This window comes from Pleurodeles waltl, chromosome 9 (assembly GCF_031143425.1).
Source record: "Pleurodeles waltl isolate 20211129_DDA chromosome 9, aPleWal1.hap1.20221129, whole genome shotgun sequence".
Lineage (NCBI taxonomy): Eukaryota > Metazoa > Chordata > Amphibia > Caudata > Salamandridae > Pleurodeles > Pleurodeles waltl.
The window spans coordinates 873,281,030-873,302,559 of NC_090448.1; the positions used below are offsets into that span (position 1 = coordinate 873,281,030).

At 46.7% G+C, this 21,530-nt stretch overlaps 1 protein-coding gene across 5 annotated transcripts in view; it reads right to left on the minus strand.

The window, feature by feature from the left end:
* DGLUCY (D-glutamate cyclase) overlaps positions 1-21,530 on the minus strand; it is a 396,105-nt gene that overhangs the window by 157,651 nt on the left and 216,924 nt on the right. For 4 of the 5 annotated variants that reach the window (XM_069208180.1, XM_069208181.1, XM_069208179.1 and 1 more), the window contains one exon: positions 7,625-7,736. In XM_069208180.1, coding sequence (XP_069064281.1) covers positions 7,625-7,727 — 103 coding nt within the window. In that variant the 5' untranslated portion in view covers positions 7,728-7,736. Of the gene's footprint in view, positions 1-7,624; positions 7,737-21,295; positions 21,378-21,530 lie in introns of those variants that run through there. The other variant, XM_069208178.1, reaches the window with a different exon arrangement.

A 21,530-nucleotide genomic window follows, 5' to 3' on the forward strand; every position in this document is an offset into this window, starting at 1 on the left:
ACACTACCCACCCCCAGGATGCTGTCCTTCGTCTCCAAAGGGACATATGCATCTTTACTTGAAACGTCCGAGATGATCAAACACAGTAGTGATGCTTCCTTGAGATTGGGGGGTGAGGGGCGATGGCACGTCCCAACCTACTAGAATATTACAGGGCGGCTCATCTACGTGACATTTTGGAATGGGTTGTCCGCAAAAGCATTGGTTCCACATGGACGAAGCAATGGCATGCCGGCCCCTCCCTAACTATGCTAGAACATGAAGCGCATACATAGCTACCCCCACCAAGACGGTGTTTGAAATCTGGGACAAAGTAGCCCTCAAACGGGGTCTCACCACCTTCCCTTCTCCAAACAAGCTGCTTGCTCGCAATCCAGTGTTCACGCCGGCTTCACAGGCCCCCTGCTTTCCGGGTTGGAGAGAGGGAGACTGTTGCACTCTCCGAGGCCTATTTGAGGGAGAAACAATTAAGATTTTTGACCTGTTTCCGAGTCATCCAGGTTACAATACTATCAACTGCAGCACTGGGCGCTCTATCTTCCCAGTGCCCAGAGGGTGACACAATAATTCACCCCCTTTGAAGCATTAGTTCGGTCATTCAATGGGACAAAGGGATTGATATCATGCACCTATCCGATGCTCCGGTATTCGACCCTGCTCGATCACACAGAGTGGCAATCTGACACTAAAGAGGAAATCTCCCAGAAGCAATGGGAGCAGTTGTGGCATGACATCCCCAAGTTCTAGAGTAGGGTGACCACCCGTCTGTAAATTTCACGGACTATCTGTAATTTCGCCCTGCCGTCCGTTGTCCGTGATGAAAGTCTTCACGGACAGCATTTGTCCGTAATTTTAGCCTTTCATCTAAAGGACAACGGAGGCAGGGCGAAATTACGGGCAGATCAGTCTCCCCAGCTGGACTGGAAGGCAGGGAGTCTCCTGTGCTCTGAGGGAGGGGCAGACAGATAAGAATCAGACCTTCTTGCCAGGGGGTCTTCTTCCCTAAAGACATGCAAATGTGCCCAACTGGTAAATCTGCAAATAGGAAGGGGCTTGAAAACCTCCATTGACTTTACTAAAAGGAGTCACTTGAAGTTTTCTGGTGGCAAAGATATTTCTTTTAGAGAGGTATTGTAATGGTGTTCCAAAGTGAGGTGTGGGGTGTGTGGTTTTAATGGAGTGTTATAACATTTTTTAGTACTAGGTATAAACTGAATATTATTCAAATCTGTATTTGAAAAGCACTTTTTTTTTTATTTAACCGAAATGTATTTGCGCATTTTGTAGCAGCCTTTATTATGATGTAATTGTATTTTTCACAGTTCTTTCAGGTACCTCGGTACCTCATAGTACTAACAAACATTGGCAAAGCCAATAGGTCTCATCTACGAAAGAGTTATTGACCTTGCTAATGTGTTTTAGCCCTTAGCAATGTTGTACACCAGAGTAGCTGCTGTTCAGCATGGCTTAAAGTTAGTGGCATAGTTGTGTGGAGTGGAGTCGAGTGGCATAGGAGCAGTGGTGTAGAGCCCTGTGATGCAAAGTATAGTGCAGTGGGGTACAGTGCAGTTGTTTAGAGTGCGTTAGCGTAGAGTGCAGTGGTTTAGAGTGCAGTGGCATGGAGTGGCTTGGGACAGAGTAGAGTGGCATAGAGTGCAGTGGAGTAGAGTGGCATACAATGGAGTAGCAGAGAGAGCAGTAGTGTAGAGTGGTGCAGTGGCATAGATTGCAGAGTAGACTGGCGTTGCAGGGAGTGCAGTGGCGTAGTGTAGAGTGGTGCAGAGTAGAGCAAAGTGCTGTAGAGTGGAGTGATGTAGAGTGGCATAGAGTGCAGTGGCATAGAATGCAGTAGTACATTGGTGTATAGTACAGTGGTGGAGAGTGGGACCCTGCAGAGTAGAGTGTCAGTGCAGTGATGTAGAGTGGCACAGAGAGCAGTGGCGTAGAGTACAGTGGTACAGAGTAGAGGGCAGTGGCATACAGTGCAGTTGTTTAGAGTGCATTGGCGCAGAGTGCAGTGGCATAGAGTGGCATGGGGTAGAGTGGCATACAATGGAGTAGCAGAGAGAGCAGTAGTGTAGAGTTGTGCAGTGGCATAAATTGCAGAGTAGACTGGCGTTGCAGGGAGTGCAGTGGCGTAGTGTAGAGTGGTGCACAGTAGAGCAAAGTGCTGTAGAGTGGAGTGATGTAGAGTGGCATAGAGTGCAGTGGCATAGAATGCAGTAGTACATTGGTGTATAGTACAGTGGTGGAGAGTGGAACGCTGCAGAGTAGAGTGTCAGTGCAGTGATGTAGAGTGGCACAGAGAGCAGTGGTGTAGAGTACAGTGGTACAGAGTAGAGGGCAGTGGCGTACAGTGTAGTTGTTTAGAGTGCATTGGCGCAGAGTGCAGTGGTATAGAGTGGCATGGGGTAGAGTTACATAGAGTGCAGTGGAGTAGTGTGGCATTCAATAGAGTAGCAGATAGTGCAGTAATGCAGAGTGGTGCAGTGTCAGAGTGCAGAGTAGACTCATGTGGCATAGAGTGCAGTGGTGTAGAGTGGTGCAGAGTGGAGTATTGTAGAGTGGTGTAGAGTATAGTGCCTAGAGTGCAGTGGCATAGAGTAGAGTGGTGTAGAGTGCAGAGTAGAGTGTCAGTGCAGTGGTGTACAGGCTCTGGCAAGGCAAGAGAAAGCTGTGGATGATAACCCTGAATGGTGATCCGTAGAATGGTCAGTAGGAAACAATGAGCAGTGCATTAAGCCTTTCTTAAAAGTCTTTACTGGTAAACCCCATCTCATGCAGGGAGGTGGGCAGAAAGCCAGCCACCCATTGGACCTGTGCAGCTGAATAATAGCATTCTAAGTCCAGAAGACCTAATCCACCCGCAGTCACAGTTAGCTTTAGAGTGGAAAGAGCTCCTGATGGTGCTGCAGTGACCAAATCAGATGTGTAGCCTGTCTGAAGAAAGAATGAAGGACGAGCAGGGGAAGGTTTGCAAAATAATACTATCATTGGGGTAGCACACCATCTTCACCAGTGCCAAATGGCCTCTACAGAAAGCAGAAGAGAAGACCAAAAAGCAAACTGGGCTTGGAGGGACCGTTCGCTCTGCCGAGATTGTCTTCCTGGAAATCAGTGTAAGAATGGTAGATATTAATCATTAGGTATCAAAGGTAACTGGTTCCCAGTTCAATCTGAGATCTAAATGTATATAAAGGCAAAAACAGTGCCATATGTCAAAGAAACACTAATTAAAATTTAACATTTGTAAATTGTGTTTGTGCAATTTACATCCCAAATATTTAGAAGATTCTATGTGTACTTGACACTTAGGGATAACCCAGATCTCTAGTTTGCCTTTTGCTCAATTTCAAAACCATATAAAGACATGGACAAAGCGGGCAATTGCCTTGCACAACCTTGCAAGGGGTCTGGCCCCTGCTCACCCTTCAAAAGCACTAATAGCGGACCATTGCACCAGAAGAGTTTGCCAAGGTGGATGGGTGTTGCTTGTTCAACCACTTGACAGTGCCCCTTCTGTTTCGCTCCTGTGTGCAGAGACAACTCCCCAGGTTCCCAATACCTTCCGATAGTCCTGGTGGACACATCTTGTCTGATTTTAGGAATTGTCCCACCTTGTACTTCTCTTCCTTATTTACCCAGTTCTTGGCAACAACCCTTTGAATTACTTGCCGTGGATCTCCCACTTGCTCTCGATTTCATCCTCCTCTTTTATTATCTTTGATTGGTAGTCCGGGCTCCCATTTCTGAGATAAATGTAGAGTCCCGGACATACACTCTAGTGCTGTGAGACCACAGACAAGTTATGGGTACATCACATCCTGACATTAGGTGTGAGACTGTCGCCCACAGCATCTGCCCTGCCTCGTTAAGTTGAAAGTCTATGGGCGGTTGGGGTAAGCCAGATGTTTTTGTTCAATTTGTTTAAACTAGCATAAGGTTAATTACCTTAATGTTTCCCAAACTATTTGCTAGGGGTTTTAAAATGTTCAGAAACATAATCAAAATGTTTCTGTTACTTTCTCTTCAGGAAAGATCAGGTAGATTTGGGTAGGGGTGATGGCCTTGCCGCAGTACTGAAGGGCATTAATTTACTACTGAAAAAGGACGTAATGCGACACCTGAATGTAGCATACCAGGAGGCAATCACAAAAAGACCACAGTGAATATATAGTTCTATGTTAAAAAAGAGTAAATAAATGCACTGACAACATAGTGAGGCATGGCCTCTCTTGCGTGTGTCTGTAAAACTGACGTTTGTTCTTGAATTTTTGTCCTGAATTTTGACCCTTTGTCCTGAATTTTTGTCCTGAATTTGACCCTTTGTCCTGAATTTTTTACAGTCCTGTCCAGAATTTGCCTCAATGCCAGGTGGTCACCCTATTCTAGAGGGGCATACTCCAGCGCAAAACAGCATATAAATTGATGACAAGGTGGTACTACACCTAACACGCTTATGCACTATTTACCCCTCTACCTTTCCGCTCTGCCGGCGCTGTAACTCAGCAACTGGCGACTTCCTACATCTATGGTGGTCCTGGCTCCTCATAGCCACGTACTGGAAGGAAGTCCTGAGTCACATTAAAGAGGTTGTAGGTTTCCTGCTCCCGAACTTCAATAACACGGTGATACTAGTCATCCACCCTCTGGCACTGTACGCAATGACACAACCTGGTTGGTGGTTAATAGCCCATATGCTAGGTGCTGCAAAACAACTTATTGCACTCCACTGGAAGAAATTGTCTGCTCCCCCGAGTGTCCAGTGGTTTACACGCCTTTGGCACCTTATGACCAGGGACCTCCTATCCCACAGGGTAGCCTATACAGATATCAAGTTCACGCACATCTGGCAACCACTGATAGACTAGTTTACTCAGCTGGAACACTTTTGCTTTACACCACCAAGACTCAAGGCTCTTCTCCTGTTTGACTAATGCTCCTCCTGGCTGTGGAGTTTGCATCTACAAAGGGCGGAGCACTCTATACATATAACCCTATCATTCTCCCTCTTGTACATACAGCTCCTGTCTTCGCCCTCTCATCTATTCTTGACCATAGTTTTTCCCAGGCACTGCCTTTCACAGGCTCAGTTACACCCTTAATTACTTTATTGTTAACCATATCTTTAATAATATTATGTGTGTATTTTCCTTTTCCGTTTGTCTTGTTGTACATGTTATTTGTGTAATATTATGCAGATCCAACACTTGTGAGGTTCTGATGCTGGGCCTATTTCTCAATTTTGATTTTATTTAGACATTTGTTTTTGCCTCCAGTGTATTTATCTACTTAGATGCTATATCGGATTGAACAGTGGATATCCGTGAATGCTTTTGAAGGCTTTGTTACTTGTTATATCGCCTTGAAAATGTGGCAGTAAAAAGATTTGTAGTAAAAAAAACAGATAACAATATCGACCTCATGGAGGGCAGTCCAAGTTCCATACAAGGCAGTGACAATTCAGAGCAGATAAACAACTCCCGGTTCTGTTCAAATCAAGAGCGCAGAGCTTTGTAGAAGTATAAACCCATACCACAGCAAGATTTTGATTGGTGAGCAACAGGGAGGAAGAAGAGAAGAAGGAACACATCTTGGTAAACTACATGCGAGCGGTAGACCTGGCCTTACTGATGCATCATCCGCAGTGGCTGTCTGTGGACTAGAGCAGGCTGAAAGTGAGTTGGTGATGGGAGATCAGTAGGGTCAGAGGAATGGCCATAGGGACTAAGAGGTAACTGGGGGGGGGGGCTCCGTTGTGGAAGGAGGGCGGGGTGGTCGAAGGGGGACTGCATGGTACCTAAACACATCTAACTAAAATATTGATAAGCAGACTGTGGAGTGGCTGCAGTACAACTTGTTTTCTGTCTCACGTTAGCATATTGTCTGAGTCCTTAGAGATCGGGGGGGTCTAGAAAAACAAACTGTGCGTTTCTAGAAAACTCTAGAAAACATATCACTAGAGTTTGGCAGTTAACTAAATGTGTCCTTTCACTGCCCAGAGACTGAGATTGGACACCAATGAAACTGGACTTTATTCTAGTTTCATGGCTAAATATTCCCTATTTAGTTATTTTCCTAATTTATTTAAGTTTCTTCCACATTTTTTCTCTAATTTTGCAATAAGTGGTGTCACAGAATACTTATAGAACAAGTTGAGTCCTTTCTCCATATTGATAGGAATTCTACATTACCTGAGTATAACCACCTACTAAGTCACACTATCATAACATTACGTTAGGTGGGCAATTTTTTGCTAGACCAAAATAAAGAATCGTAAGACAATAAAATACATTTTTTTCTTTCATGATCTTTTGCACAAAGTTTAAGGGGCTCGACGGCGATCCAGCCAACAAGTTTTATCCTTTACTGTCAAGTGGGTTTAGGGCTTTCTAAACGCTTCTGATGTTAGCAGATCCTGCACATAGCAATAGGTTGCATCAGCTGCACAGTATTCATTTGCAGGCTGCTATGGTCATAATCCACTGCGGTCCGTGGTACATATTCAGCCAAAGAGTGGTGCTATGTGGTCACACAACTACCATAGTGATGCTATCCAAAATCCAAATAACAACAATATGCATTTCTACTGTTAGGGGGTCATTCTGACTGCGGCGGACGGCGGTCGCCGCCCGCCACGCGGTTCCCGCCGAAAGACCGCTCCGCGGTCAAAAAACCGCGGCGGTCATTCTGGCTTTCCCACTGGGCTGGCGGGTGACCGCCGAAAGTCCGCCCGCCAGCCCAGCGGGAAACACCCTTCCCACGAGGACGCCGGCTCAGAATTGAGCCGGCGGTGTGGGAAGGTGCGACGGGTGCAGTTGCACCCGTCGCGAATTTCAGTGTCTGCTAGGCAGACACTGAAATTCTTTTTGGGGCCCTCTTACGGGGGCCCCTGCAGTGCCCATGCCATTGGCATGGGCACTGCAGGGGCCCCCAGGGGCCCCGCGGCACCCCCTACCGCCATCCTGTTCCCGGCGGGAGAACCGCCAGGAACTGGATGGCGGTAGGGGGTGTCAGAATCCCCATGGCGGCGGAGCGCGCTCCGCCGCCATGGAGGATTCTCAAGGGCAGCGGAAAGTCGGCGGGACACCGCCGACTTTCCGTTTCTGGCCGCGGCTGAACCGCCGCGGTCAGAATGCCCAGCGGTGCACCGCCAGCCTGTTGGCGGTGCTACCGCCGACCTCCGCCATGGCGGTAATTACCGCCAGGGTCAGAATGACCCCCTTAGTGTCTTTGTAAGAGATCCTAATGAAAGATAAATACAGGCACAGGAAAATACATTGCCTTGCCCAGGACTGCTAAATACAGTGACGTAGAGTAATAAGGCCTTGCATTGAGGCAAAAGTGTGAAACGGAATGGTAAACAACATACTCGTACAGAAACTTTGCTGCCCATTACATACCAAATCGGTGATTTGGCATACTGTATGTCTAATCGGCAAGAGATGCTTTACCCAGAAACCCTGAAGCATAGTAACAATATAGATTTCCCGCAAACAGGCCTTAAATTTGTTAGTAAAAAAACACAACCAGTTGTTTCCCAAAGCCTCTACTTGTATCGCATTAAGCAAGAGAAGGCAGCATTGGAGATTGTCATTGCAAGACAAATGAGATGTTCCCTTACCTTCGGCCATTCCAGAAGTACTTCTCACGCCAATTCGGTTAGATCGAATTAAGCCTCTGACTGCTACTGGGGCAAGGGATCGCAGGCTCTGCAAGCAAACCATATCTTCATCCTTTTAAAAAGAAATGAGGACATACAATTTGGAGACAACAGGCCAAAGAGACTCTCAGTGTTCATGGATTATTAAAACTTACAGAAAATCAAGGGCTTCCTAAGAATAGAAAGCTATTACTTACTTGATACAGGAAAATGTGATATTTATTTCGGGGAGAAAACTACTAGGTTTTGATAGGGAGAAGAGTTATGATGAGAGATAAATTCAAAATGGTGAAAGATTAACAAGCTGGTTCAGCCAATGAGTACTTGCAGATTCAACTGATTCAAGCATGGGAATGATGAGGGAAAGTAATAGCAAGAATTTAGGAAAAACAGATGCACCAATAAATGTGAAATTGGGTGGGCTTGCAGCACTTTCTAAACAAGCTGTTAAAAAACTAATCTAATCTTTGTTGCAAGATCTGCATAGGAAGTGGGGATGGGACAACTTATTTAGGATTCTAGGCAGTTATGCATAATTGAAATAGGAAGAAATAATAAAATGTAAGTGGAGTGGGCCTAACAAAGGATTAAACAGAGAAAAGTCTTCGAAGCTACCAGCAGATCATGACTATATGTAGCATTACGAGGCTACTGTTCGTAGGTCTGCCTTCAGACATAACTGGACTGTAGCCATCTTTGCAACTGGTAAATGTTCCATCTCAATAGTCCTTCAGGAAAAACATCCAGAAAAATTGGCCCCTGGAAAAACTTGATTGCTTGGCTGCAGCATTTTTGTTGTACTTATGTCAGGCTCGTCCCACAATCCACCATCTGCTGCATAATTTGCAGGTTTTAACAAAAAAGTGTTTCTAGCTCAATTGGATCATGAGTTAGTAAAACTTGTCCTGTGGCACAAACCTCATCACAGTTAAGTGGCCACCTTCAACTGCTAGCTGTTTAAATAGGCTTTTGAAGAGATGGCACTGTGGCACAGACATCCCCATTTGATGGTATGAGTCAATTGTCTTTGTATGCAGCAGGACAGAAAGCTCACAAACAATACATGTAATTCAAACAGGATGGAGAGAATGAGTCATTTGTGAATTGTTTTTGTTTCACTATTCCCACAAATTCATGTTCTCACTGTAAATACTATTCTAAAAGCACCAAATACTTCAGCAGTTCATTCAGGCTTAAGAAGAATTCTAAAACTTTTATAAGTCTCTATTTCACATGACTTAATCTGCAAAGTACCTTCTAGTATATTGTACAAAATAAATATTAATGGTAGAGTGCTATACGACAGAACTATTTATTTTTAAAAAACGGTGCTTTCAGAGCAAACCTAAAACTGAAACCAGTTTTAAATAAATAAGGTAGGATGAGCCGAATAAAAGATGTACATCATTTTTCCGGCTCTGTTCTGGGAGCCATAGGGCAAACAGGGTGACTGGTCTTCCGACGCAGAGCTGAGTCAATTTGCCTCTGATCTCCAGCGGTCTGTCCTACAAAACTGGGCAAAATACAGCCCCTTCGGCACTTGACTCTCGGTTGAATTGGTGGCGAGCAGTCACAGGTTTCTCAGGCAGGTAATATGTTGGTGCTTCAAGCTCAGAACTCAAAAATAGTCCAGCAGCACAATAACTTATTGTCCAACCTGAGAGGGAAGCTTACTGCACTCAAAAACAAAATACTACATAATGTGAAATGCAGGTATGAATAACCCCTAGGGTGATGTCCCTGTAAACAGGGTTCAAGGTCCCATTAGTGCGACTCCTCTCATTCAGAGTTTGTGGGCTCAGTTTCCAGACTTAGGCCCTCATTTAAACTTTGGCTGTATAAACCGCCTACCGCTGCGGCGACGGCCGCTACAAGACCGTCGCCGCGGCTACCAGCCGTCCGCCATATTATGACCACAGCCGGATTTCCACCACAAGAATGGCAGAAATCTGGCTGTGGCCATGCAGGCGGATTGCGGTAAAGTGGCGCTGCTACCACCAGCAGCGCCACACCAGTAGACCGCCGCCAGCCGTATTATGAAAAATAATACGGCCTGGCTGTGTTCTGCGGGCGCGGCTGGCATTAGCAGCGCCCCGTCTCCTGCCAGTGGACTCCCTGGATCCAGGTAAGTCGGGTCTCTGACAGGGGGTGTTGTGTGTGTGTGTGTGTGTGTGTGTGGGGGAGGGGGTGTGAATGTATGTGTGTGCGTGAATGCGTGTGTGTGTTGAGTGTTGGATGCGTGTGTGCATGTACGGACGTGTGAGTGCATATATGTAGTGAAATGTGAATGCATGTATGTTTGGAAGTGTGTGCAGATTTGTATGTGAATGGATGTATGCATGCGTGTAGGCATGTGGGAATGGGTGTGTGTATGCGTGTGTGTGAAAGGAGGGGTGTGAATGTAGGGGTGTGGGGGGATTAGAGGTGGGGAGGGGTAACTGGAGAGGAAGGGGGGAGACCCCTATCAGTGACAGGGAAGGAATTCCCTGTCACTGATATGGCTTACCACCATAGTTTTCGTGGAGTTACAAATGTCAAGAAAACCATGGCAGTAGGCGGGGTAATAATCCTGCAGGTGGCACAAAGGAGGCAGCCAGGCTGTAGATGGATATCTCCAGCCCGGTGGCTGTTACCGCCATGGCTTCAGCCAACCCACCAATGTCATAATGTGGCGGTAAGTACCGCCAGCCTGTTGGCACATTATCAAAGACGTCGGGGTCGTAATGATCCCCTTAGTTTCCATATGTGAATCTCACCAATGTAAGCCTTTTCTCTTGCCGGTCATGGATGGGGCCTGCAGCATGTGTCTGGTACCTCTTCACGGCAGAAGACACACAGAAGTGTCCATGGATGAAGCAGCTGTGGAGGCCGCTTCACACAGAGTGGCTGGCAGACTCCGCCATCGCTGGTGGTCTCTGGTCATTCCTGGGGCCTCTTCTGGGTACAGGATGAGTCGGGCAGGATCAGCAATCACAGGGTATTGCAGGCACTTCTCAGAGTGGCGGTGCAGCACCACGCACAGCAATTTCACACCACCTTTGTCTGCAGAAGTCTACAAAGTCAGCAGGGCAATGTAGTTTGCTTTGGCCACACTTCCTCACTTGCAGTGCCATAGTCTGCTTTGGGCACAAATCCTGAAGGTCACAACAGAGCAGTCAACTCCAGGACAGAGCCAAGATGCAGGCCACTTGCAGGGTGACAGCACAGCCGTCAAATCTGCCACACTTTGGCAGTGCCATGGTGCAGCTGCTTCAGAGCCACAACAGCGAAGACTGCTTCAGCCACACTTCAAGACAGTGCCACGGTGCAGGCTGCTTTCAAGGTCACAGCAGTACAGTCTGCGCGGACACATTTCAGCAGTGCCACGGTGCAGCCACTTCAGGCAACAGAGTAGATGCTCCAATTTGGGGGTACACAGTTCGCTCTCTCTCGTATCTCTCTGGGACAGATCTGCAGCACTAGGGTCAGCAGCTCCTGCTTCCCCGTAGTCATGACTTCCTACAGACTTAGTATTCTCCCTTCCTTAAAGGGAGACCAGTCACAAGGTGCTTCAGGACAGAGAGACAACCCTTCCTTCTGAGTCAGACTGCAGCTGATATCCTCTCACCTCTGGGAAGGTGACTTTCAGGCAGCCATCAATTATGGCTGCACAGCTGCCCTCTGGATACTCTATACAGCATCTACTTGCTTTGTCAAAGATAACATAGAACTGGGATGATAAAGGATCAGCTGATCCCACTTTTATAGAGAGAAAGCAGACAGGGGATGTTGCTTCTCTCTCTGCATTCTTGGAACTAGTTTGGTTCGTTTTTCTTTCATATGTCCTTCCCAGACTGTCTTCCAGATAGAATCTCTGAGTAGAATGATGCTCCTCACACCAGAACCATCTCCAGTTTGGGGCACCCACAACAGAGGCACATTAAGGTGTGAACTGAACAGTGAACAACAGCTACTGAGTAGAATGATGCTCCCCACACCAGACCCATATCCAGTTTGGAGTACCCACAACAGAGGCACAATGAGGTGTGAACTGAACAGTGATCAACAGCTACTTGTAGCAAAAGGACCAAACTACATTTCTAAACAGATCCACGTCCGTTCATTTTGCTCTTCAGTGTCTGTCTCCACCCTCCAACTTCAGCAATGTCTGCAATACACATGTACTGTCTGGGAAAAAACCTCACCTCCATCTTGTGCATTTGAACAGGCCATATACTTCGAAAATGGAAGCCACAAGCCTCCATCACTCTGGTTCAATCATACAATGTGTTCACCACACAGGCCACACACATACATACACATGGGATGTTAGCACTAGAATCTGGGTTAACACACAATTGCAGAACTTTACATCAGGGGGACAGTGGGCCTCCAGTCTCACAACACAGATATAAAGAGCTGGCCACAACTATTGATGCAAGAACATGATTCTCTGCTACCACAGTTTATTATGCTACATCCATGATAGGCATGATGGTTCACTGTCAAAACAAGCATTGGCAAAGCCAAAAAGGTCTAGCCTATACAGGAGCTACTGGCTTTGGCAATGGGTTTTTGCAATGTTGTACACTGGTGTAGTTGCTGTTCAGCATGGTTAAAAGTTAGTGATGTGGAGTGTTGTAAAGTGACGTAGAGGAGTAGAGTGTCGGAGAGTGGATTTGTTGGAGTAGAGTGTCAGAGTGGAGATGGGAGAGTAGAGGGTCATAGAGGGCAGCAGAGTTCAGTAGCAGAGAGTTTCGTAGAGTGCAATGTGGTGGAGTGGAACAGGGTGGAGTGGGCTGGAGTGGCTTGAGGTAGTGGGGTGGATTGGATTGGAGTAGAATGGGGTGGATTGGATTAGGGTACAGTGGGGTAATTTGAGAGGGGTGGATCAGATTGGGTGGACTAAATGGGGTGGACTGGAGTGGGGTGGATTAATATGGGGTGAGGTGGTTTGGGCTGGGGTGGATTGCAGTGGGGAAGATTAGACTGGCTTGGGGTAAGTGGACTGAATTGGAGTTATAGGACTGGGGTGCGATGGATTGTATTGGGGTGGGGGAACTGGACTGGAGTGGTTTGGAGTGTGATGAATTGGTGTGGACTGGGATGGATTAGTCTGGCCTGGAGTGGGGTGGATTAGATTCGAGTGGGATGGAGTCATCTGAGTGTGGTGGATTGAACTGGAGTGGGATGGATTGGACTGGAGTGGGTTGGATTGGATTACAGTGGGGTCGGCTGGCTAGAATGGAATGATAGTGGACTGAACTGGGGTGTGTTGGATTGGACTGGAGTGGGTAGAGTCAGGTGGATCAGAACAGCCTGGATTGAGTGGGGTTGTTTGGAGCGGGGTGGACTGGAATGGGGTGGTTTGAAATGGGTTGAGGTGGGTTGGACAGGATTGGGATGGGATGGGCTCGAGTGGGGTGGATTAAAATGGGGTGAGGTGCTTTGGACTGTGGTAGATTGGAGTAGGGTGGATTAGTTTGGACTGAATTGGAGTTATAGGAGTGGGGTAAGGTGCAGTGCTTAATTTGTAAATAAAAAGGTGCCGGTGCCCAAAGCCCTCATCTTAAACACCCAGCTGCTGCAATTAAATGTGCGAACACGGAATTCTGAAGCAGCGTAATCCTGAAGCCATCTCGGGCCTCGTCAATCCATTTAAAGCAACTCCCTGCACCTTCAGCTCACTCTTGCAGCTTTCTACTTTCTATCATTGTGACACTTTTTCGTTTTCCTCCTCCCCCGTCTTTCCCAAATGTGTCTTTTGCTTGCAGCAAATGTTTGAGGCAGAAGACTAAGCCCCGGCCCTCAAAAATAAGTGCTGGTGCTCAGCACCGGTAACAACAAGCACAAATTAAGCACTGGTAAGGTGGATAGTATTGGGGTGAGGGGATTGGATTGAAGTGGGGAGGTTTGGAGTGGGGTGAATTGGAGTGGGGTGGAGTGGGATGGATTGGACTGGCCTGGAGGGGGCTGGACTGGAGTGGCTTGTATTGCACTGGAGTGGGGCGGACTGGATAGAATGGATTGGAGTGGAGAGGACTGAACTGGGGTGGGTTGGAATAGGCAGAGTCAGGTGGATCAAAGCAGACTGGATTAGAGTGGGCGGGTTAAAATGAGGTGGATTGGATTAGGATGGGATGGCGTGGGATGGATTAAAATGGGGTGAGGTGGTTTGGGCCGTGGTGGATTGGAGTGGGATAGATTGTAATGGGGTGGGTGGACTGAATTGGAGTTATATGACTGGGGTGAGGAGGACTGTATTGGGGTGGGAGATTGGGGTGGTTTGGGGTGGGGTGAATTGAAGTGGAGTGGAGTGGGAAGGATTAGATTGGCCGGCAGTGGGGTGAATTGGATTGGACTGGAGTGGAGTGGGGTGGACTCATTTGAGTGTGGTGTATTGGACTGGAGTGGGCTGGATTGGATCGGAGTCGGGTGGGCTGGACAAAATTGAGTGGAGTGGGCTGAACTGGAATGGGTTGGATTGGGGTATAGTCAAGTGGATCAGAGTAGATTGGATTAGAGTAGAGTGGGGTGGATTAGATTTGATTGGTGTGTGGGGGACTGTAGTGGAGTGGATTAGACTGGGATGGGGTGAATTGGATTGGTGTGGGGGATTGGAGTGGGTTGGACTGGACTGGACTGAGGTGGGCTAAACTGGATTGGACTGAAGTGGATTCATTTGAGTGTGGTGGATTGGACTGGAGTGGGGAGGATTGACCTGGAGTGGGGTGAATTGGATGTGAATGGATAGGCTGGATAGACTGGATTGGAGTGGAGTTGACTGAACTAGACTAGATGGACTAGGTGGATTGGACTGGGGTAGAGTCAGGTGGATCAGAGTAGACTTGATTAGAGTGGAGTGGAATGGACTGGATTGGAGTGGGGTGGATTGGATAGGGGTGGTTGGATTGAGTGGGGTGGACTGGAGTGGGGTGGACTGGGCTGAGGTGGATTGGGTGAGGGATTGTATTGAAGTGGTGTGGATTGAATTGGGGTGAGGTGGTTTGGGGTGGGTTGGACTGGGGTAGATTGCATTGAAGTGGGGTGGACTGGATTGAGTGGGGTGGATTAGATAGGGTGCATTGGACTGGAGTGGGCTGGAATGTAGTGGGGTGGACTGGAGTATGGTGGGGTGGACTGGAGTAGAGTGGATTGGATTGGTGTGTGGTGGAATGGAGTGGAGTGAATTGGACTGGGATGGGGTGAATTGGATTGGTGTAGGGGATTGGAGTGGGTTGGAATGGACTGGACTGGGCTAAACTGGATTGGACTGGAGTGGATTCATTTGAGTGTGGTGGATTGGATTGGACTGGAATGGGGTAGATTGGACTGGAGTGGGGTGGATTGGATTTGAGTGGATGGGCTGGATAGATTGGATTGGAGTGGATTTGACTGAACTAGACTGGATGGACTAGGTGGATTGGATTGGGGTAGAGTCAGGTGGATCAGAGTAGACTTGATTAGAGTGGAGTGGAATGGACAGGAATGGAGTGGGTGGATTGAGTGGGGTGGATTGAAATGGGGTGGGTGGGTTGGATTGGATTGGGGTGGATTGGACTGAGGTGGATTGGGTGAGGGATTGTATTGGAGTGAGGTGGACTGGATTGGGGTGAGGTGGATTGGGGTGGGTTGGACTGGGTTAGATTGCATTGAAGTGGGGTGGACTGGATTGAGTGGATTAGATAGGGTGCATTGGACTGGAGTGGGCTGGAATGTAGTGGGGTGGGCTGGAGTATGGTGGGGTGGACTGCAGTGGGATGGAATGGAGTGTGGTGGATTGGATTTGGGTGGGCAGGAGTGGATTGGACTGCAGTGGGGTAGACTGGATTGGAATGAGGTGGATTAGTTTGAGTGGGGTGGATTGAATTGGGTGAGGTGGACTGCATTGGAGTGGGTTGCATTTGAGTAGAAAGGATTTGAGTGTGGTGCACTGGAGAGGGGTAGCTTGACGTGGGTGAATTGGATTTGTGTGGGGTGGATTGAAGTGGGTGAAATGGATTGAATAGGGTGGATTGGAGTAGAGTGGGGTGGACTGGATTGGATTGGGGAGGATTAATGTGGAATGGATTTGACTAAAGTAGGGTAGATTACTGGATTGGCACAGGATGGATTGGAGTGAGGAGGGTGGATTGGAATGGACTGGATTGGAGAGGGGTGGGTTGAATTAGAGTGGGGTGGGGTGGATTAGATTAGAGTGGGGTGGGGTGGGGTGGATTGGAGTTGGACGGCTTGGACTACAGTGGGGTGGACTGGACTGGAGTGGGTTGGATTGGTGTGGGATGGATTGGACTGGGGTAGATTGGACTGAGGTGGTTTGTAATGGACAGGAATGAGGTGGTTTGGATTGGAGTGCGATGGACTGTGGTGGAGTGGAAGGGTGGGGTGGATTTGACTGGAGTGGATTGGTGTGGGGTGGATTAGAGTGGGGTTGATTGCAGTGGATTGGGTTGAAATGGAGCGAAATGGATCAGATTGGAGGGGGGTGAATTGGGATGAGTGGGGTGGGTTGAAATGGGGTGAGGTGGATTGAGCTGGAGTGCAGCAAATTGGAGAGGGGCATACTGTTTGGGATTGAAGTGAGGCAGATTGGAGTGGGGCAGATTGTTTTGGATTGGAGTGGGCAGATTTGAGTGGGCAGTTGTTTTGGATTAAGGTGGTGAAGACTGGAGTGGGGCAGATTGTTTTTGATTGCAGTAGAGCAGAATGGAGTGGGGCAGATTGTTTTGGAGTGGGGTGGAGTGTTTTGGTTTGGAGGGAGGTAAATTTTGTTGAACTGGAGTGGGGCAAATTGTTTTGTATTGAAGCGGACAAATTCTTTTGGATTGGAATGGGGCGGATTCTTTTGGATTGGAGTGAGGCAGATTGGAGTGTTTTGGATTGGACAGGGGCAGATTGGAATGGAACGGATTGTGGTGGGGTGGCTTGTAGTGGATTGGATTGGAGTGAAGTGGAGTGGATTGGAATGGAGTGGGCTAATATGAATTGGAACTGGGTGGATTGGATTGGAGTGGGCTAGGCTGGATTAAAATGGAGTGGGGTGGATTGGACTGGAGTGGCTTGCATTGGACTGGAATGGGATAAATTATGGTGGATTGGAGTGAAGTGGATTGGTGCTGAATTGAATTGAATTGCAGTACAGTAGATTGGATGGGGGTGGACTGGAGTGGGGCAGATTGTTTTCGACTGTTTTCGACTGGACTGGGGCAGATTGGAGTGGGACAGATTATTTTGGATTGGAGTGGGGGAGATTGTTTTGGACTGCAGTGGACCAGAATGGAACGGGGCAGACTGTTTTGGAGTGGGGTGGATTGTTTTGGATTGGAGTGGGGCAGATTGGAGTAGGGCAGATTATTTTGGACTGGAGCGGGATGGGTCGGGGTGGAGTGACGTGGATTGGTTTGGGATGAGGTTTATTGGAGTGAGACCGAATGGATTTGGGCTGGAATTGGGTTGAAAGGGATTAATGTGGGTGGATTGGATTGGTGTGGGGTGGATTGGATTGGGATTGATTCTGGTGGATTAGGATTGGGTGAATTGGGATGGAGTGGGGTGGATTGGGGTGATCTGGACTGCATTGGAGTGGGGCAGATTTGAGTGGGGCAGATTCTTTTGGATTGGATTGGGGCAGATTCTTCTGGATCGCAGTGGGGCAGTTTGTTTTGGAATGAAGTGAGGCAGATTCTTTTGGACTGGAGAGGGCAGATTGGAGTGGGGCAGTTATGGATTGGAGTGGGGCAGACTGTTTTGGATTGGAGTGAGGAAGAATGGAGTGGGGCCGATTGGAGTGGGGCAGATTGCTTTGGACTGGACTGGGGTAGAATGTTTTGGATTAGGGTGGGGCAGATTGTTTTGGACTGGAGTGGGCAGAGTGGGGTTGATTGGTGTGGGGCAGACTGGAGCAGGGCAGATCGGATTGGAATGAGGTGGATTAGAGTGAGGTGGCTTTGGGTGAAGTGGGGTGGGGAAGATCGGATGGGGGTGAGATGGATTGAATTGGAGTGCGGTAGATTGGATATGGGCTGGATTGGGGTGGATTAGGTTGGTGTGGGATTGACTGGATTGGAGTGAGGTTGATTGTGGAGGATTGTAGTGGGGTGAACTGGGATGGAGTGGGGTGTATTAGACTGGGGAGAAGTGGATTGGAGTGGGGCGGATTGGAGTGGGGTAGACTGTTTTGGATTGGAATGGGACAGATAGGAGCACGGCAGATTGGAGTGGGGCAGAAGGTTTTGGATTGGAGTGGGACAGATTGTATTGAATTGGAGTGGGGCAAATTAGAGTGTGGAAGATTGTTATATATTGGTTTGGGGCAGATTGTTGTGGATTAGAGTGAGGCAGATTGCTTTTGATTGGATTGGAGCAGATTGTTTTGGACTGGAGTGGGGCAGATTTTTCTATTATTTGAGTAGGGCACATTGGATTGGGACAGACTGTTTTGGAATGGAGTGGAGCAGATTGTTTTAGAATGGAGTGCAGCAGATTGTTTTGGATTGGAGTGAGGCAGAGTGGAGTGGAGCAGAATGGAGAGGGACAGAATGAAGTGGAGCAGATTGTTTTGGATTGGAGTGGGGCAGATTGGAGTGGAAAGGTTTGGAGTGTGGTGGACTAGACTGGGGTGAGTGGTTTGGATTGGATTGATCTGGTTTGGAATTGATTGATGGTGTGTTATGATGTAGGGCGAGATGGAGTGGATTGTAAGGGTTTTAAGTGTGACAGATTGGATTGCAGTGTGTGGATTGGGATGTACTGCACGTCTATATGTTAAAGCATCATTTTGGAAATTACATATAAGAAAGCAACAATTTTGGTTTGCAATTTTTAGAACAAGATAATTGTCATCTTTTGAGAACAGCGCCTATGAGCAAATACAAAAGAAAACATGAGTTCAAAGTGAAGACTTGGCAAACTAAAAGCAAAGAGTCAACTCTAGAAAGTAAAACTTTGCAATTTTGTTTGTCCTGCTGGGCACGTTTTTGCCAGTCACAAGCCTTCTGTTTGCAGAGCACTAGAAGTTAAAAAGAACAAAATAGTATTGCAATCATGTCAGGAGCTGAGGACGGGCACTGATTAAGTTGAATAAATCTGTGCTTCGTCCCTGCTCCACCGACAAGAGAGGAAGTGAGGACATGCCTGCAGTGGCCAATTACGAGGATGTAAAGAAGAGTGCCACGCAAGCCCACAAATACCAAGGAACAGGCGGACTCCAAGCCCTTTTCTGCTAACAAGAGAGTCTTGCAATCGAGATGCATGAGCTAGCACATGATATTGAAGACACAACCCTAAAAATGAGGGCATTCTTTATGTGCCCCTGCATGTCCTGGATCTGACCCAAGCCTAAGCTTTTTTGCTCACACTAGATCAGCATGATCAGCTAAAATCAAAAACCCGGATAGCAGCAGTTGGGCACTCAGGGCAGAGGGAACACAACTGTACACCATTCAGGGACACTCCTATCCTAACACGCCTCGTTACAAAAACATGCACACGTAGGCTTATCTTCTGCTAAATGCAATGATGCATTCTGCTGTGTGAGATAGAAAGTCCAGTGTTAAAAAAGTAGGGTTCCTGTGGGTTTCAGAAAGAAAACAAATTATTAATTGTTGGTAACTGAAATTTTGAAAGGATATGCTAAATGTGTATTTTTTTCATATTGTGTATTTTATAGCACTGGAAGCACTTTAGCATTAGCGTTTTAAAATGTTAAAGTAGCTACAAAATAATGCCACCAAACAGGCTGCACAGTTTGAATTTCATTGCAAAATATGGTGCATAATTAGTCATTTAGTGTGCATAATGTGCCTGCACCTGCTCTATAATTTAACACTGCAACGAAATTTGACCCACCACTGCCACATAGTTCCAGTGATCCTCCTCATAGCCAATCAATTAACAGACAGTAATTATCAAAACTCTCAAACACGTTATCCCTTCTGCTCCGTGAAGAGATAAGCTGCTTGTCACTGAGGAAAACGTTAAATAAGACATGGCAGAAAAGTTTAGTTAACCATAATTCTAGGTCACCAGCGTATAAAGTGGGCACACCTGTAAGGCCGTAAAAGCGCCCAATAAAGCACCAATTAAATTCACGTAAAACAGCCAGAACTTTGAAAGTAGGTAAAGCAAACGAGATGGCACATGCAGAAATAGCAAAACTAGTGAACGTTCGCATTCAGAAATGTTATCTTGTGTTCACAACTAGTTCTAGTAACAAATGTCTTATGTGAAATAGCATGTCCGCAGGAATGTAGGTGGAACAAATCACTGTACTTGTACGCAAGATGTCTGCTGTTAAGTTTAATGGAATAAAACATGAAATTACTTGTCCCCAGGACTCCTGACTTTATTGATGGCCTCAAAGATATGGGAGGCCTTATTGCACTGGGATTTTAGTCCAGGCAAAAGCATTTGGCTTTCTGTAGGCACATGCCTAACGAGAATTGGCAATGCAAACAGCAAGGCCCAGCTTATTTTATTTTATTTTGTTCCAAGCATGGCATTAAAAAAACAATCAGAACGAAAGAAACAGAACCAAAATTGGTGTAAATGCAAGTAAAGCAATCATGTTTAATATAATATAATTGCAAGGAGATCAGGTGTGGTAAACATCTAGAGTAGTAATGAGAGAATGCCACACTAGTGAATTACAAGCTGGGTAGGCAGGTGAGTTATAGAATACAATAGAAGTCAGTAACCGGTCAATGGTTTGCTACTGCATTGGCGATCACAAAGCACTTATACGTTTCCTTCTGAATCACAAGAAGGAGGAATGTCAGTTCGGCACCCCTTTTCCCTTGCTATGTACAAGGAATCACAACATGGGTGTTGTGAGTTACGAATCAATTTGCAACTCACATTTTTACTTGAATACATTGCGACAAGTCAGCCACTAGGTGCAGCATGGGCTTTTCGAGTGTTAAAAGCTCTAAATACTTCATTCCCGCAGTTATTCCCACATCATTCTCTAAACTTTCCTAATGCGTATTACACTCCACAAAATAAAGTCCTGTGTACTTTTCCATTCCATAATTTTCCCTTCAAAAGGTTAAAAAAAATGTGAGAGTCTCTACCACATACACCCCTACAATTCATTAAGGACATGTTTCTGCTTTTTTATTCATCTTGTACTTTATCTACTAATTTCCTCTATTGCACCTCCAGTCTTTCTCATTATGTAAAACACTCTGATGCCAAAGTGTGCCTGCTCTTCACAATATAAAACTGTAAAAATGGAAAAGTAACACAAGTCCTACCACTTCAAAGTGCGCTACACACATTGTCCACACCGGACAACATTCCGTAACACAACATAGAAATCCACGGCACAGCAAAATGTAGCACAACACCCCTCACCATTCCACATTTAAAGATGCTCGGGGTTCACAGGTTGATTTTACAGCAAGCTTTGTTTAATCCAAGTGGCTTTTAGGAAAGGAAATGGTATTTCTACGACATGAATGCAAAACATTGCACTTTTTTAAATTAGTTAAAAAACAAATGCCTAACTTGCGAGACTAGCACGGCCCTGTCAATTGAATGCCTAGTGAAAATAACGCCACAATGAACGCCTCCATCTGCTCTGCTGGTTGCTATTCGATTTAACAACCATGCAAAAGACAAAACGATCCCTCCCAAACTGTGAGTTGATCATACCTCATACATTTGTTCTGAAGAAGAGGAAGCTGGGGTGGGACTGAAGCTCTCAGCTCTTATTAGGTTCCACAAAGGTTGCACAATCTACCTCTTCGATATGAATAAGTTCATTTTTGACACAATTTATAACCTTGCAGTTAAAAGAAAATCTGCCCCACCCTGGGCTCAGGACTTGCAAGAACTTTGGTTCGGAAAAGTTGTAAATGAATGACTCATTAACAGATCATGAGTGGGG